General features: G+C 41.4%; 1 protein-coding gene across 3 annotated transcripts in view; it reads right to left on the bottom strand.

Moving 5' to 3' along the window:
• The window catches only part of SPECC1L (sperm antigen with calponin homology and coiled-coil domains 1 like), a 50,099-nt gene extending 36,725 nt beyond the window's left edge, over nucleotides 1-13,374 (bottom strand). The window contains exons 1-2 of one of the 3 annotated variants that reach the window (XM_053369195.1): nucleotides 13,164-13,374; nucleotides 3,926-4,115 (exon numbers count right to left, since the gene is read on the bottom strand). In XM_053369195.1, the coding sequence (XP_053225170.1) occupies nucleotides 3,926-4,078 (153 nt within the window). In that variant the 5' untranslated portion in view covers nucleotides 4,079-4,115; nucleotides 13,164-13,374. Of the gene's footprint in view, nucleotides 1-3,165; nucleotides 3,290-3,925; nucleotides 4,116-13,163 lie in introns of those variants that run through there. The other 2 variants (XM_053369194.1, XM_053369196.1) reach the window with 2 other exon arrangements.
• Between the last annotated feature and the right edge of the window lie 5,506 nt (nucleotides 13,375-18,880).

The following is an 18,880-nucleotide window of genomic DNA, read 5'->3' as shown; positions in this document are numbered from 1 at the left end:
AATCCATGTATTTAAAAGGGGAGAAAATAGTTTTATTTTTTGCATAGGCACAATATAAAATTTAATTGTTAAAAATACTCCAGAACTTTCATTTTTAAGAAAGCAGAATATGGATTACTCCTATACAGCAACAATTCTGACTCATCCTTGGCAACACCTGCCCCCATGATTGCATGGCAAAGCTTGAGTGCAAATGAGCAATTCATGAAAAGCAGCATCAATTTTTGACACCCTGGTACCACTTTCTCCAGCTACTGTGAGAATGGGAATTGCTGCTGAATGTATCCACGAACAAAAGATTCCTAAAGCAGCTTCTGTTATCCGAGCATGAGCCTTAGGGCAGCCTGGAATGACTGCGTGTAAGACAAACCAGGAACAAATTCCTTTCCAATGTCTGAAAGAAGTAGGAATGCCTGTGAACCAAAGGTGTCTTACCAACTCTGAAGGACCAAGTACACTGCCTGGGGTTACTCCTTGATGTGGCATTACTACGGGATTCCTACGCTAACTGCTGTATCAAGGAATCAATTTTATCCAGCCTATTTTGACAAGGTATTGCCTATTCTTCATGGACCACCCACCTCTGGCAACTGGACACCAAGCCTTGTTCAGAGTCCAGTCATTAATAGAGGTGGGACTGGTTGAGACATGGTGCAGGGCCTTCTCTGCAGTAGCTCCAACATCATGGAACCAACTAATCATTGAGATCTGCTTTAGTCCAACCCTTCGATTATATTACAGTAGTACCTCGGGTTACATACGCTTCAGGTTACATACGCTTCACGTTACAGACTCCGCTAACCCAGAAATAGTAACTCGGGTTAAGAACTTTGCTTCAGGATGAGAACAGAAATCATGCTCCAGTGGTGCAGCAGCAGGAGGAGGCCCCATTAGCTAAAGTAGTGTCTCAGGTTAAGAACAGTTTCAGGTTAAGAACGGGCCTCCGGAACCAATTAAGTATGTAACCAGAGGTACCACTGTATTACTACTACTACTACTATTATTATTAAACTTACAAATAAAAATAATAACAGCTAAAAACATGGAAAAATAATTAAAAACTATTAAACATTGATATAATTAAAACTTTACATATACATAAAAATATTCTGAATTCATGGAATAAGTATCAAATTCAGTATTCAATTTGGTCAATATTACATATGAGGTGTTGTTCTGCAATGTTTTGGTTGTGGTTCATGCTTATTTTAATGCCACAGTTGGTTTGCAACGTTTGTGTCAGGTTTTATTTTTAAATGCCATGTTTCTGAATCTGGAAGAAGACATTTTGTCACTAAAAATGTTTTTCATTGGAGACGTTTAAACCAATTCCACTATAAGCACAATTTTTCATTCTTACACATGTAATTATGTTTCTTCAGGCACTGCAATCTTTATTATTGCAACCCTTTATCGGCAAGAAGAGGTTTAAGAAAATCTTTGGTTTTGCATTACCAGCAGCTGAGAACACTCACATCTAATCTATTCAGAAAGGCCTCATGATGTTTAAGTACTCAAGAAATTAATGGTTCACAAAGATACAATAGAGCAAATTGCACATCCTTTGATAATTTCTTATTGTGGTTTATCTGGCATAACCAAGAACTTGTGCCAGCAAGACCATACAGGTTGAAACTTCCTGCCAGTTTGCATTTCTACCACACCTAGTAAAAAGGTATGTTAAGTAGATTAATTATAGACATGCTATGTAGGTAACAACTGTGCATTACTGAGCCAAATAGGTCAAGTTGTAAAAACTCGAGCATGATTCAGCCTGGAAAAATCTACACTGAAAAAAATTCAACAACATTAGTCATGCTTTGGGTTTCTAAATGCAGAAACTACTGAATGGACTAAAGAATCTTTCTCCCAGTGCTTTGTACTACAGTCTCTCCCTCCCTCCTGAGATGTACTCCTCCCCATAAGCAGACTAGTGTACAGGGATATTTTTCTGATCTAAATACTTGAAGGGTATGGTAGAAGACAACAGCTGGAAAGTCAGACAGGTTGGGACACTAAGGCCTCTCTTGTTTGGGGTTTGCAGCATTTTCCTTCTGCCGTACATAAACACAGTATTTTTCCCTGCCTTGCCCACAGACTGCCTCTAGTCTAGTCTAGATTACCACCTCCACAGCCAGCAGAACAGGTTCCTTCAGTCAAGAGCAAACGCTACTATTCTACTAAGCGTAAGAAACATCACAGGGCTTTTTCAACACACAGGAAAGGCAGAACTGGCTGAAATGTAATGTAAATAGAATCAGTAAGCAAAAGAGAGGTTTTTTCACACCGCGGTGGGACTTATCAACATCATTTTTGCACCACTGGTTCATAATTTTCTATGAGATGATGCAAAGTCTGGTAATTAGGACTTCCTTAAGAGCAACAGATTCCCATCTGTCAAGAAAACACAAGCTCAAATGAGGAAATGTGGAATGATTACTTTGACAGTGGGAAGTATTCTGCCTACTGAATAATTATTCTTCTTTTAAAGAGTCAAACATCACACCTTAACTATGGTTGGTATAATGCCTGAATTGTCAGTCTTCCAATTATCACAACTGGATTTGTGTTAAATCCAGCAAACCAAAATCAGAAATGATGACTTGAAATGGACACCAAATACTGGTGTCCCTTCTCTCTGCCCCTCCCCCTATTTTGCTATAGCATCTGAATGTATAAATCCTCCTACAGTGGGAACACCTAATTGGATTGTCATCCTTCAGCTATCATAATGACAAAGAGCAAAAATGAATCACCTGTTGATGTAACTTCAAACCAAATTATGATCTTAGAAAGAAACTATTTAAACTGACTCTTAAGAGGAAAATATTCTGATGACCATAACTGGCTGATCTAAAAAAAAGGGGGGGTTATTACTTTCTCAGTAATGCATCATTATCCTTCTGTGAGGCAGATGGAAAGTGTTATATCAACATTGCAAAGATTCAAGTCAGGTCGTGAGCAGAGGGATACTAATGATACAACATCAGTTCATGTTCACCCCTGCGCTTTTGCAGTAGGCAACGTATTTAATATATTTATAACCTGCCTTATCATACATGGTTACAGCCAAACAACAAAACATATGTTAAAACAGTGAAACGCTGTGCAATATTCAAAAAGCATCAGGGAGGTTAAAAGTAAGGCCTGGGAAAAGAAAACTACCTTTCACCTGCACCTGAAACTGCTAAAAGTAGGTGTCGGGCAGCTAGCCCTGAGGAGGGCATTCAAAGGCTGGGATGCCATTAGCTTTGAACCTATGTGCAACATGCTCCTTTTTCATGGGTATCTGTCAGAGTGGAAAGAGTGAGAAACAGATAAGCAGTCTTACTTATTCGTGTGACAACACATGCAAGAAAACATATTGCCACCATCCTAAAACTTAACACAACTGGACAAAGTCTTTTCACTCTTTTCACTCTTTTATTCTAGTAGTAGGCTTCTCACTCAAATTAAGGCAACACTAACATAACAACATGAGCATAACATGGGTATTCAGGTGTCATCAGCTGACAGCAATAATTTCCTGATCTGTCTGTTTCTGTTCACAAGTCTTGGGAAATAGTCTAGGTTCTAGTTTTGGTCCCACACCTTCACATTCCTTAACTCGGGACAACAGAGAATGGTATGATATGCAAAGAAGAGACTTGTACAGAACTCAACAACATCCTGATTATGCTTGTTAAGTTAATTATAATGTAATATAAAGTAGTATCTGAGCCTTGAATTGTCAAAAAGATTTCAGAGTACTGCAGCTGCATTTTGACTTGGCTCTAGAACTGTGCTGGGTCAGTCTTGAACACAAGCACACGTTGCAACATTTGGATCCCATGCCTCCAGTCTCCGCCCGCCCCACCGTTTTGCTCTACATTACCTAGCAGCTCAATTACTTAAGTCTAAATAAAGAAAACTAACAAGAAAATACCTTCAATAATGATGATGCTGTCCCAGTTTTTGAAAGTTTTGTGACCGCAGATACCGTGGAACTGTTTTCTGGTTTGACTTTTTCCACCGTTTGTATTTTATTTATCCCAGGCACCTTGGGCATTGAACCAACGCTCCGGCTAGCTTTCTTCATTCTTGGCTACCTGTTTGATATGCATTTACAAACAAATCTAGAAACAGAAAATAATTGTAATAACATTAAGGACAAATACAATCTCTAACAGCATGTTTCATACTGTTTCAAAGTTGCCTTTGCCAACCTGATGCCCTCCAGATGTTTTGGACTACAATTCCCATCAGCCCCAGTGAGGAGGTTTAACAGCCACAACATTACAAGAGAAGGACCTTGCCAATGCCCACTGTCAAGATAAAACTTTTGCTTCATTAACAGTTTATGAACTGAGGTTGTCAGCACAACTATCTTTGCATAATTTCCCAATAACACTTGCAATAACTTGAAGGATGCAATTAGCTCAAAATGAGCAATTATTTTTTACTTTTTCAACTAGAAACTGTAGTTTATTCATTGGGAATAAAGCATGGACAGGACAAGTCTGAAGGTATTTCATTTACAGTAGTGAGAATAGAATGAAAACCAAGGATTAATAATAAAATGGTACTTAAATGGTAGGCAGTTCTTCAATTAAGTGGCCATAACATAATTTAATGCATAAGATATATTTAATGCTTGATGTAAATCTTGAAAAAAGTTCATGAATAAAATATAATAAAGAAAAGGGAATTTAAATTACCGGTACAGTGCTACCTCGCAAGACGAATGCCTCAGAAGACGAAAAACTCGCAAGACGAAAGAGTTTTTCGTTTTTTGAGTTGCTTCGCAAGACGAATTTCCCTATGGGCTTGCTTCGCAAGACGAAAACGTCTTGCAAGTTTGTTTCCTTTTTCTTAAAACCGCTTGAAGAGGTGCAGTTGCGACTTGACCGTGCTTCGCAAGACGAAAAAACTCGCAGAACGAATTAATTTCGTCTTGCGAGGCACCACTGTACTTGAATATTGCCCATCAATAACGCAATGGGTGAGTACATATGGACAAAACAGCAAAATATTATAGGGACTTCAGCTGTTATATCTTTCTTCTATACTATTTATAGGAATCTTACACGCACTAATATTTTTATCCAAAAGAAGGATCACATTCAATGAAGTCATGCAAAGATAATCTAGAATTCCCTGGCATGGAAACATTGAACATGGCCTTAAACCAACCAGCCCAAAAGGGGCTGTCAGAATTTCTGCCCCTTTCAATTCCAGGCAGCATGACCCAAGGGTCATTGTCACCAGTGTCCCACAATGGAAGGATGCCGCAGACAACTTCAGTTTTCCACTTACACAGGAGAGAAACAATTATGGAATTTGCACAGGCAAAAGCATGCCAACCTCCTCACCTCCATTTCTCCCCCAAGAAGAAGCCCTTAGTGGTTAAGTTTACAATGCTGGAGGCCTCTCTAGTTAAAGAATCTCCTGCTTCCAGGTCTGTCTAGCCAAAGGCTTATAGTTTATTGTCCTCCTCAGGATTAAAGGTTGAGCTCTTTCTCCACTGGCTCTTTCTTGCTCATGCTTTTCTTTGAAGGTCTGTCTCTTCCCCCAAGTGCCACAGGGATGGAGCAAAGTGACAACCCCCCCCTTAAGGTTACTAGGTCTCCTAGACAGCAGGGTTTGGTCCAGTGACAGGGCTGTTGCAGCTAGGGGAAATGCTGGCTGGTCACATGTTCCTCTCTCTTGACTAGAGTAACTACTAGATCCTGGGGTCACCCAACCACCCTCCCTGGGAGGAGGTTCGGCTCCCCAAGCTTGTTTACCTAAGCCTAACCCTTTCTTGAAGCTGAGGCTCCAGTACTTTGGCCACCTCATGAGAAGAGAAGACTCCCTGGAGAAGACACTGATGCTGGGAAAGATGGAGGGCACAAGGAGAAGGGGGCGACAGAGGATGAGATGGTTGGATAGTGTTTTCGAGGTTACCAGCATGAGTTTGACCAAACTGCGGGAAGTAGTGGAGGACAGAGGTGCCTGGCGTGCTCTGGTCCATGGGGTCACGAAGAGTCGGACACAACTAAACGACTAAACAACAACAACCCTTTCTTGCTTCTAGCCTCCAACCTGGCAGCTTCTCATCTGGATTGGGTATGTGCTCCCTTGCAGTTTGCCCCCACAGCAACTCTGTGCTGCTTGCCTTCCTCTCCCTGCTCCTCAGCTGTGCTGGTTGAGGTCATTTGCACCAGGCCATGTAGAAAGTCCAGCACTTCCCACAGGCCATGCCCATGTTTGCCCAGATTTCACTGGCTGCAGCACCAAATTCCCTTGGTTTCTGAAGCCCTCCCTGCTCCATTCTACAGTTTCAGAGGATCCTTCAACAGTTAGGAACATTGGGGGGGGGCAGCAGCAGAAGGGGGTATCGTGGGGGGGAAGGAGCCTGGAAAGTTCCACTATGGGAACATTCAATCTTCTCCATATATCCATTGTGTGTTTTTTTAATATTGGAAGTCACCTTGCGACACTATGGCCCTAAAAGGCAGTCTAGAAATCTCTTAAAACAAACAAACAGAGATGGAAAGCAACGGTCAGAAATACCAACAGTCTTATTAGTGTTACGGAATGATAACCAGTAGTCAGAAGCTCCCCCGCACCCCGGCCCTTTCTTACTTGGAAAGTATCTGAAAAAAACATTAAAAACAGTAACTTTCAATGAAATGGTTACTTTTTATATGCCAAAAATGGCAGCCACAAAGCCAAGGCACATAACAGAAGTATTTCTACAACATTTGGAGAGAGAAACTTGCACCTTCCAACTCCACAGCAAAGACTTCTTAGCAACTGCAACTCCAAATTAAATATCAAATATCACTTCTGCCTCTTTGTGCATAACTTGAAATTACTGGATCTCATTGTCTGAAATCTAAAGTCTTCCCATGTTATTTAAAGCAAATGGTGTAATAGGACACAAATATTTCATGACCAGGTAGCAACCTAAAAATATGCATGTGTACTTGGAATTAAATGTCATTGAATTAAACATGATTAACTAAAAACATTTTTGTTTAGACAAGCCTACCCAGATGTTTAGAAAGTTGATGCGAGTTTTAATTTAATTTTAGTCTGTTGTTATTTTAGCTTTTCAAAAGTTTCAAATTATTGTGTTAATTTTTCTTATTGATAATCTTATTGTTTTATCGATTTTGTAAACTGTTTTGAAGGTTTTTTTAAAACAATCAAGCAATGCATAACTTTTATGGAAGAAATAAAATAAACATCTCAATAACATATATAAGTATCTAAAAAAAGAATAGTTTCTTCTACAAAAGTAAGGTAGGATAAGCTTCCTATGTAGGATTTCAATATCTGAGTTTAAAAGTAAAGGTAAAGGTACCCCTGACCATTAAGTCCAGCCGGGGACGACTCTGGGGTTGCGCTCTCATCTTCCTCTATAGGCCGAGGAAGCCAGTGTTTGTCTGCAGACAGCTTCCAGGTCACATGGCCAGCATGACTAAGCCGCTTCTGGCAAACCAGAGCAGCGCATGGAAACTCCGTTTACCTTCCCGCCAGAGTGGTACCTATTTATCTACTTGCACTTGATGTGCTTTCGAACTGCTAGGTGGGCAGGAGCTTGGACTGAACAATGGGAGCTCAACCCATCGCGAAGATTCGAACCGCCAACCTTCTGATCGACAACCCTTAGGCTCTGTGGTTTAGACCACAGCGCCACCCGCGTTCCGAGTTTAAAAGCAGCACACCTTTTAAAAGGTGAAAGACTATCTTTATGTTAATTCTATCACGCGTTACAATTTTAGTAGGATAGTCACTGAATATCTGCAAGTAGATATAGCACATCCTTTAAATAATGTTTAGGTTAAGCAATAAGTCTGCTTTTCATTAGTATTTAAATACAAGCCAAGATATCTGAAGAATGCTAATTCCTAGGCCTAAAACATTGTGTAAGATAGCTTTTCAGTGGCTAATAGTGCGATCTGATACATGTCTACTCAGAAACAAGACTTACTGAGCTCAGCAGAGTACACCCCAGGTAATAGTGTATAGGATTGCAGCCTAAGAGTTGAATACTCTTCAACTAGAAAATGCAAATAACTATTCTTGAACTTAAAGTTGTAACATAAATATTGAGATTCTAATAAACATAGCCGCAATTCAGCTTTACAACATCAAGAGTTTTATCAATGAAATCACGGGGAGCTTATGATCATAATGAATAATCAAACACAATACTCATATTCCCACAATGTTTGCATGATGCTTCTAGGAAAAAGGAGCAAAATGACCAGAATCAAAAGAAATAAACATCTAGTTCACATGCCCAAGAATGCTCTTTGGTTTTGTATTACTGAGAATGTCCAAGGGAAAGTGTACCTATACCTATACCTCCACCGGGTGCATTCCAGTACACCAGACCGACATTAGTTCATAGGATCTCAGAGGGTCTTGTAGGGAATTGTGTTGAACTAGGCAACTTCAAGACAGACTTTTACAAGGAAGAATTTAAGACTTTACAAAGAAAGATGAAATTACCAGTGTTTTAGTTAAGCAGATGTGTATTCCTTTTTAACATTTAATTATTAAATGCAAAACTCTTTTAGCTACTGGGCTTTCTTGAAAGTCACATGCATAATCCACTTGAAAATTTCTGAAAGTTGTTCTAGCCCTTAGTAATGTGAGACAAACTTATTTTTAAGAAGTAAAAAAGAAAAAGATGAGCCTAAATCCCAATGTGGGTCTGTGGTGTGACTGCTATTTTTCAGGTTCTTCTCTTTCCATTCTGAGGTCAATCACTTAGATTCAAGACATCTCACGGGCCTTGTTCGATCCATGTTGCTATGGCTTTAGTCACATTGCAGAAAGCTCACATACTATAGTTGAGAAGCCTACTGTTACAAAGCTTCAGAATCCTTGTTCTAGACAAAGATATATAGACGTCTAATGATTTTGATAATTAAGTGCTACTCTTAAAGTGATTAACATGCTTTTCACAGGGAAATAATGGAATCAATGTATCTGGGACATGTAAATGAGTGCATAAGTAAAGGATAGCTTTTTATGTATTTATTACTAGTTTCTTATGTAATAATATGGCACAGAGCAGAACTAATGATGCCAGAAGAGAATGATAAATGTTTTGCAGTAGGTAATAAATGTAACTAATTCTGGAAGCACATTTCCTTTTATTCTCACTCAAGCACTAATTACTCTTAGTATTTTAATTTCCTTTACATAAAGAAACAAAGCATGCTTCTGCAGTTACAAATAAATCAGATCAGGGTGTTTGTTTTTAATTATGCTTCCCAAGCACCAAAGTATTTCCTTCATCATCTGAGACAACAAGCTCAGAATCAGTAAGCAAAATGCATACATGTTCTCAAATGCATGAACCTTGTACTCTGTACTACTTGACCATCATTCCACTTCATTTCCATAATTCCACAAAGGATCATAATTCACATTGCATTGGTAGAATATTAAGATTCTCTGTGTTAATATTGTCTTCAAACATGAATGCATCAGGTCCAACACACAGATTGCATTCAATCAGTTACAAATATGATTGTCAAAAGCAACACAACCTATCTACCTATCTGGCTCTCTCAATGTCCGTATCTTCAGGTCAACAGAAGTGCAATAGATGCTCAAAAAGCTCTAAAATGTGCCCACATAGTCACAGTTGACTTAGAACAGTTATTCCTCAGCAACTATTAAACCTTGGTTGGTGGTTCTAATCCCTGTGATGGGGTGAGCTCCCGTTGCTCGGTCCCAGCTCCTGCCAACCTAGCAGTTCAAAAGCACACCAAAGTGCAAGTAGATAAATAGGTATCGCTCCGGCAGGAAGGTAAACGACATTTCCATGCGCTGCTCTGGTTTCACCAGAAGCGGCTTAGACATGCTGGCCACATGACCCGGAAAAACTGTCTGTGGACAAACGCTGGCTCCCTCAGCCTATAGAGCGAGATGAGCACCGCAACCCCAGAGTCGTTCGTGACTGGACTTAACTGTCAGGGGTCCTTTACCTTTTACCTTTTTAATACCTGAAATACATCAATTACATCTTCATCATTACAGTTTACAAAATGGGACACTTAAATCTCATCATGATATCAATGGCTTTTCCATTAACCTGATACTTGATCAGTTCATTTTATGGATGCTGCATTGCAATCTGCGTCCCAGCCGTGCAAAAAAATTACCTTATATTGGAAGAGCACTGAGTCATATGCCTCTAAGCTGCTATCCAGGGCACACCACATGTTTCAGAACTCATAGCCAAAGCACCCTACTCATGCCTCAGGCAAGGATTCACAACAGGTATCCTTGAATCTATAATATCCATTCAAGCTGCTTTCTGCAAAGTGCAGAAGAAATATATTTCCCTTTTATTTATTTATTTTAAATCTTATCTGAACTGAAGTACAGAAAAGAAGAAAAACGTTACTCAGAAGGAGTTTGTGGACATTTAGTTAACCTGTCTGTTTAGCCTCTTTGCTGACCATGAGTAATTGTTACAAGTGTAACATTCAGCAGACTACTCCTCACAAACTTTCAGGAATCCTCCAATGAAATCACCTAAAGGTTTCCATCTTAACTAAAGTGTTAGGGGAAAGAGTATACAAGACAGGCATAAAACAGTCCATTTTTAAAATGCAGAAACCAACTGTTAGCAACAGCTGAAATGTTTATTTAATTTGCAAACACTTTACGTCTGTGGTGCACTTAGGGAAGCCATTTTCATTAGCCAGTCTCTATCTATTCTATCATAAGAAGAAAAAACTGCAGCCACTGCTCAATTAGGGGATGGGGAAAGAATCTGAATGCTGTGATGTGGGCTGGTATTAAGACGGGTTCCCAACACCTAGCACTGGTTTTGTTGCACTGTGCTCACTTATATACAGCCACTTGTCTGCCAACCTGTGTAAGATTATTAAGCATGGATCTTTCATAAAAGTTGCTTTCAAATTTTTATTTTAGACCACCAATGGCAAACAAATAGGGGAGGTTGTATTTCACGGCAACATTCAACAGTGGGACTTTATCTGGGTGGAAATATGACGACATAAAACTACTCAATTTGGTTTCTACTGAATCTATAACCTGGGGCAGAACCTCCAGGCCACAGCCCTGATTAGGACAATCAAACCTCCTCATTTGGCCCATAAAGCTGTTTCTTGCAAGCCATGCCCACCTGCCGTACACCTCATGGTGATGTCAAGTGTGGGGAAGGCAAAGGAGGGGCTTGGACAAAGAAGCTTTGTAGCTGAATGGCAGTGCCTGTAAAACACCCTGTGTAGCACTTCCCAAGTGCCAACAACCAGCTGACTGCAGGTGCTTGGGAAGCCTTGTGTGCAGTGTCTGAATATCAGACACTGGGGACAAGTGCAATGCTGAGCCAGAGAGACCTTTTGTTTTGCCTAAGAGATGTTGTTCATAATATAAACTCAGACATGAACTCACTGAGTAACATTAAGAAAGGCATTCTTAAACTCATCTCCACCTTTGCAATGCAGGAATATTTGTCAACACTGCAAGGCAGAGATTACTGAAACAGGGTGCAAAAAGCACTGGTGCTCAGTTATGAAAATCAGGGTTATGATTTCATATTACTGGGATCACTGCTGCATTATGACTTTTATTGTTGTAGATGTTAATCGATATTTTAATTTGTTTACAGTTCTTGTATTAGTGTGTACATCTCCTTGTGACACCATATAAAAGGTGGCATAACAGGCTTAAATTTATAACAAAACAAACAAACAAAACACTTTGAAGTGAACAGCCAGAAGTAGTACCATAATGTATATTATTCATTAATTATAGTTAATATTTCCTAAGTACCTTCTCAGCCAAATGGCGCTCAATACTATGTTTAGTCTTTCTAATATCATAATAAACTGCCCCAAACAGCATAGCAGTAAAAGAGGAGCAGGTGGTGGTTAAATATTATTTATTTCGTCATCTTAGTTCTAGTGCTTGCTCAAACTGGATCCAATATCTCAAACCTCTTCTGGTTTGGAGTGTCAGTTGTATTTATATAATTTATACTCAACTTTTCCACACAAATCTGTAAAAGCAGCTCATAAATTTCAAAAATAAAATATCGATTTTATAGTGTTTTTTAATTGCTTCTTTCATTTCTTAGTTATTGTATCACAACTTGAATTCCATAGAGTTCACACTAATACAAAAAAACCTACAATATATAAAATCAATATGACTATTTAATGTAATGGATGTCCTGTGCAGTATCTAGCCATCTGCCACAGAACCAGACATAGCTGAAAGATCACAGCTAGGGAACCCCTGTGCTATATATAGTCTTAGCTCAGCCTCCCCCAACCTGGGGCTCCCAATTCCCATCACCACTGACCATGCTGGCAGCCCTACAACAGATGGAAAAAAGCACCAGGAGGCTGAAGGCAGCTGCTCTGTGGACAACAATATCAAGTGCTCTATATAGGTACTGAAGACACACCTCTTTACCTTGGCCTTTAACACTTGAGAGAGATATTTTAGAAGTCACCTTAGTTCTCTAATCTTTAAAAGTTGTTTTAAACTATCTTTCATACATTTTTAAATTGCTGTAAACCAACCCGAGGCCTTAGGGTGAAGGGGGAGTAAATTATGATGAGGATAAGAAGAGATCCAGTGTGGTGCAGTGGTTATAATAATAAAAGCCTACTCAGCTTTCCAAACGTTACTGAAAGCATGTGGAAAAAGCACTGTAGGTGTTTCGGGCAGGAACAGTAGAGGGAAATGTTCGTACCCGTAGCCAGGGACTGGGGATGGGAGCTGATGCTAATCCCATATACACTACCGTGAGCTCCTTGGCAGAAAAGTGGGAAAGACATGTAACAAACAACAACAATAATAAACACAGTCACCATACCCCGCCTTTCTACAGAGGGTCGAGGCGGCTTACTGAGGATGGAGAAATGACATGTAAATAGGAGTAACTGGAGGGGGGGGGGAGAGAGACATCGTGTGAGGAAAGACCAGAGGCGGAACACGGGGGTGGGGAAGAGCACAAACAAGACCCCTGAGGAAGCGGAGGGCGGACCCCGCGCCAGGCCTGGGCGGCCAAGACAACGGCGGCGACCCTCCGCCCCGCCTCAGAGGAGGGAGGTCGTTCTTGGGGGGTGAGGGGGGGCGTTTCCGTTCCCTTTCCCTTCGCCGCCCCCCAACTCTGAACCCCGTTCGGTCCTTACCGGACAGCGCCGCTTACTCCTCCTTCTTTCTCACTGGGGGGGGGGGGGGAGGCCAGGCCCGGTAAGGAGGGAAGAGGACGCGCTTCTCCAAGCGGCGTCGGCGTCAGCGACGACAACAACCGCCGGGGCTGCAATTACCCCTCTTCCCTCAGAGTGCTAGAGCGCCGTACAGCGCAGGCGCCGAGCTGGAGACAGCACCGCGCAGGCGTGAAAGTTTCGGGAACGCCGAGAGGCACATCGGGCACGGCGGCTGACGAGCGAGCCAAGAGTCACGCGGGGCATGCGCGGCTCCGCTTCGGTTGCCTTCCCCCCTCTCTCTGCTTATTCCCCCGCCCGCCCCGCCCCATCCCTCCGCGCGCGACGCGGGGCGGGAACCTGCGAGGGAGCGAGGGGGCTCCTGAACAGCGAGGAGGGGGCGTTTGAAAAAGGCGGGAAACCCCCGAGGGGACACTCTGAGGGAGGTGGAAAACTACCAAAAAGAGAAAAGCAAACTGGTCCTCAGAGATGTAAATGCGCGATAAAGCAAAGACGTCTTTATAACATGGTCCCAGTCATGTATACCTGCTATATTTCCACTAATGATAGGGAATTCTTAACCTTATACAGTATTCACGTTATTGAACTCCCCCCCCCCACAAAAAAATTCCTGAACTCTGCCTTTTTTTTGTTCAGCTGTTGAGCTCTATTTTTAAGGGCCACTGGCCAATTTTTACGCACGCCTATTTTGAGGTACAAATAGATAAGGTCAAATTTGACCATATATGGTGCCGGTTACCTTAACAAAGTTTCCTTCCAGGTTCAGATTATGAAAAGGGATGGGAAACATGTCATAAACTACTCTATTTATATCCAAAGAGTTCAAGGTGAAATACGTAGTTCCCCATTTTATCCTCACAACCCTGTGAGGTAGGTTATGCTGAGGGGCAGTGACTGGCTCAAGCCTACCCAACCGGTTTCATGGCTGAGATGGGATTTGAACCCTAGTCTTCCAGGCCTGTAACCACTACACCACAATTACCGTATTTTTTGCACCATAACACTCACTTTTTTCCTCCTAGAAAGTAAGGGGAAATGTCTGTGCGTGTTATGGAGGAAATACCTATGGGTGGCATGCCTACGGATTTTCCCCCTCTAAAAACTACGTGCGTGTTATGGTCGGGTGCGTGTTATAGAGCGAAAAATACGGTATATCCTGCTCTTCCAAAGGAGCCCAGGGCAGCAAGGTGGATGTGCTGCCCCCTTCTGCTACTGTATTTAGCTTAATCCACACCAAACAGAGGTGCTGCACGCTGCTGGGTTGTTCTTTTTTTGGACTGAGGGATCACGCTTCACATTTGGGTGGGCTGCTGGACATGGACCTTTTTGTTAGAAGGCCCAATTGCCTCATCTGGTTCATAGTACCTCTCTGTAGCATAGACTTGTGTGCCAGCTGCACCCTCTCCTGGACATAGAGCCTGTCCACCAACATCAGAATTCAGAGTGCTGGTTTTGATATACTGTATAAAGCCCTGAAGGGACACAGGTGGCGCTGTGGGTAAAAGCCTCAGCGCCTAGGGCTTGCCGATCGAAAGGTCGGCGGTTCGAATCCCCGCGGCGGGGTGCGCTCCCGTTGCTCGGTCCCAGCGCCTGCCAACCTAGCAGTTTGAAAGCACCCCCGGGTGCAAGTAGATAAATAGGGACCGCTTACTGGCGGGAAGGTAAATGGCGTTTCCATGTGCTGCGCTGGCTCGTCAGATGCAGCTTTGTCACGCTGGCCACGTGACCCGGAAGTGTCTCCAGACAGCGCTGGCCCCCAGCCTCTTAAGTGAGATGGGCGCACAACCCTAGAGTCTGTCAAGACTGGCCCGTACGGGCAGGGGTACCTTTACCTTTACTTATAAAGCCCTGAACAACTTGGGGGCTGCCTTACTATGGAGTCAGACCTCCATCCCATCTAGCTCAGTATTGCATGCACTGACTGGTAGTGGCTCTCCAGGGTTTCAAGCAGGGGTGTCTCCTGGTCCTACCCAAAGAGACCAGGGATTGAACCGGGGACCTTCTGCATGCAAAGCAGATGCTCCACCACTCAGCTGTGGTCCTTCTCCAACCATTTCCACATGAGGCTGCTCAGGTGCTAAAAATCATCCTCTACAGTCCTGCTCTTGATTCTCCTGACTTTTGAAGTGAAATGCTGGCAGCGACAGGGGCTTTTCCATTGTTGCCTCTGACTTTGAAGTTCCATCCCAAAGGAGCTTCATCTGCTCCCACCATCTTATTCTTCCCAGCACCAGGTAAAAACCTTATTTTCCAATGTTTTTAATCTATAATTTTGTTTTACGCTGTCCTGCTGTGGTTTTGTTTTATGCTGTTCCTATCCATGTTTTTATTATCTTTTGAAGCTACTGTGAGAGGTTCAGCTAAAGTGCAGCTGATAAGTATTGCAAACCAGCAAGCAAATATTTAACATCTATATGGAACCAGAGGGAATATTTATCCAGGGATTTGGACTGGGGCGTTGTCAATATGCTGATGATACACAGCTCGTTCTCTCCATTTCATGAGCATCCACAGTAGCTTTGGAGGTCTTTAATTGGTGCCTATAATGATGGATTGGAGGCAGGCTAGCAAACAGGGTAAAGGTGCTGTTGAGCCAGGTTGGAGGTGTACATCATAGTCACAAATCCTGGTTGGATTACTGCAATTTGGAAGCTTCACCTGTTATAAGATGTGACTGACCAACATTTTCCTGGGGAACATGCAACCACAATACAGTGGTACCTCAGGTTACATACGCTTCAGGTTATAGACTCCGCTAACCCAGAAATAATACCTCGGGTTAAGCACTTTCCTTCAGGATGAGAACAGAAAACGCGCAGCGGCAGTGGGAGGCCCCATTAGCTAAAGTGGTGCTTCAGGTTAAGAACAGTTTCAGGTTAAGAACGGACCTCCGGAACGAATTAAGTACTTAACCCGAGGTACCACTGTATTGATTTTTATGTGCAGCCTCAGGGGCTTTGTACAGGAGCTCACATACATTTCTTATTTTGCTGAACTGCAGTCTTCTTTTGTACAAATAGCTGCAATGTGCATGATCAATACTCTTAATAATAATAATATACCTGCAGTGTCTGGCCAGGTAAATGCCCAGTGGCTCTGTTTAAGAACAAAAAAGGCACAGAAAATAGCACTACAAGAGCTTTCTGGAATCCAGTTGCATCATTTCTGACATATACATATTCAGTATGATATAATCTTAGTTTATTTAATATCTCTGTTCAAATTTAAATATGAATTAGTCTACCATTTTAAAGGGTGGACACTCACGTCTGACAGCCCCATGCTTTTATGTAGCAGGCATGATCCTTGCAGGTATATTAGTAAACCTGCAGCAAAAGCATGACATACTGACAATATACCTGCACCTGTATTTGCCCTTTAATAACTGGTTGGCTGGGGACTAGATATCTGGATGGTTGGTGGGAATTTATGAGAGTGAGGCTTGAATGTGGAGGACTGCTAAGGATGTATTTGGGAGAGGTTACTATCTGGGAGTTGGGGGAGTCATTTTGGCGTATAAGTTAATTATAGCAGAGCTTTCCCAACTGTGTGTCACGGCACGTTAGTGTTTCAGCTGCAGTGTGTAGGTGTGTCACATGAACGAACCCCATGCTCCTCCTGGGGCTTGAAAGGTTTAGTTTAAACTCCGGTTTGCTTGTACTGTAAAATTGAATTACTGTGTCATGAAATGATGCAAAACTGAATTGCTGTTTTGTGAAATGATGCATGTCCAAAAAGTGTGTCACCAACTTGAAAAGTTTGGAAAGAAGCTGTGGGGTGGCTTCTATTTCAGTTGTTGTTTTTTTGTAGTAAACAACAATACTGTTTTGTGGAGTTTATTGTGCTTTTGTATGTACCTAACTGTTGATTATCAGTTACAACCCCACGGGGAACAGTCTCCTGAGGTAAGGGAAATACATTCTGTAGATGCTCTGAAACATTTTCTATACTATGGCTGTTTCCGGGCATTTAGACACCGGCTCTGGAGCTGAGCCCTGGTTCAAATTAAGTTCTGTCCCCATGGTGCTAGGATATTCAGTTAGTCCTGTCTTCAAGGAATGCTTCACATATTCATTCTGTTCCAGATACAGCCTGCTGAGAAATAAGACGAGCTGAGTCCATTAAACAGATACGGAATAAATTTATTTAACATTGTGTACAAACAAAGACTACAAATGCCTTGGATCTCCTTGTTTCCCAAATACAGGTTTTTCAGTCCCTTTTCATTCCCTTCTTTTTTATGACACCTTTTAAATTTTCTAACTTTTTGCTGTTTTTTTTGGACCTGTTCCAGACAGACAAAAGCACTAGAAAAACAATTATATTCCACAGCAGTTCCAAGTGCTCAGCATCTCTCTTCAGAATCAACTTTACTGTTTTACTTTTCTGAGTTGGACTCTTTGGAATATTGAAGCAAGGAATATTGAAGCAGTATAAAATGCCAATGCAAAAATGCTTTTAAAACACGAAGGCGGTCTTAAAAACAATGACAACAAATATTAGCTTCATGGCTGAAATGTGACCTAGCAGTGAACAAAAAAAAACCCTTCTCTATAAGCTGAAAACGCAAGCATTTATATAATTTAATTGCATTTATACTTAAATAAATAGTTTATTCATCTGCTTTCCTCTGAATTCAACATGGATCATTAACAGAAGGAAGTTACAGAAGTTACATAGGCAAGTCCAAGTAAAACCACAGAAAAAGGATGCATATTTCATATTGTCGAACTCATAAATTTTTACCTTATTTCAGCTTGATTACTTTAGCTGTATAACTCAGTATTTTTATTCTGTATTTCTACTGCTTTGTATAAATTTAATTCTGACATAGAAGCAGTTAACAGAATCACTTCTACGTTGAAGATGCTGAATGATGCATTTCCAGCTGTTAATACATTTTTGTGGGCTTCAGTTTTGTGATCATTCATCCAAGATAACTCCAAAATTTAAACAAACCTAATATTTACATACTAATTTACCCTTGGGCTATCCTTGGGTATTATCTGATTGTTGTTGTTTTTTAATTGCAGGGCATGTGTCATGGGAAAACCACCAGCCAAAATTAGCAACTTCTTGGTTCCCCTCATTTCAGTAGAAAATTCAATACAGTACAGGCTTAACTCTCCCACTGAAATTAATGAGATCTAGAATAGCAAACGTGGACTGAGTCATATCTACTGCCAGCATTTCATACATGTGGGTGATGGGTCATGGTTAAAATGATACAAGGCCTGTAAAGCAGGATGTCAGTGCAAAATCAACTTCATTTTTTCCAACTTGCTCAAATAAGCTAATGCCAAAAGATCTTTTCAAGTTGTGAGAATGTTAGTTTAACAGAAGGAAAGATTAAGACAGAAACCCGTTTATAATAAAATAGCCTATTTGCTGTCCTTTCCACACAGTAACTTACAACCATCACTAATAATTTCATCTATATTCATTATAGCTTATTTTGACTGTAACACAGTGAGGGCAAGAGTTCCTACGGTATTCATGTGATAAATGCAGCTACTGCATGATATCCCTTCATGAATCCTTACCTTTTATCATAGAAAGCAATTACTCACAGGAGGCCTGTCACCTCTCTTCTTGGTCAAAACATGCCATCACATTACCAGAACATATGCATTCACTTTTGTACACATTTATAAACTATGAGTAGTTTCTTCCTGACCAAT

Source organism: Podarcis raffonei, chromosome 16 (genome assembly GCF_027172205.1).
Source record: "Podarcis raffonei isolate rPodRaf1 chromosome 16, rPodRaf1.pri, whole genome shotgun sequence".
NCBI lineage: Eukaryota > Metazoa > Chordata > Lepidosauria > Squamata > Lacertidae > Podarcis > Podarcis raffonei.
The sequence above is the reverse complement of the archived record's forward strand: the minus strand, read 5'-3'. Positions and strand labels throughout refer to the sequence as shown.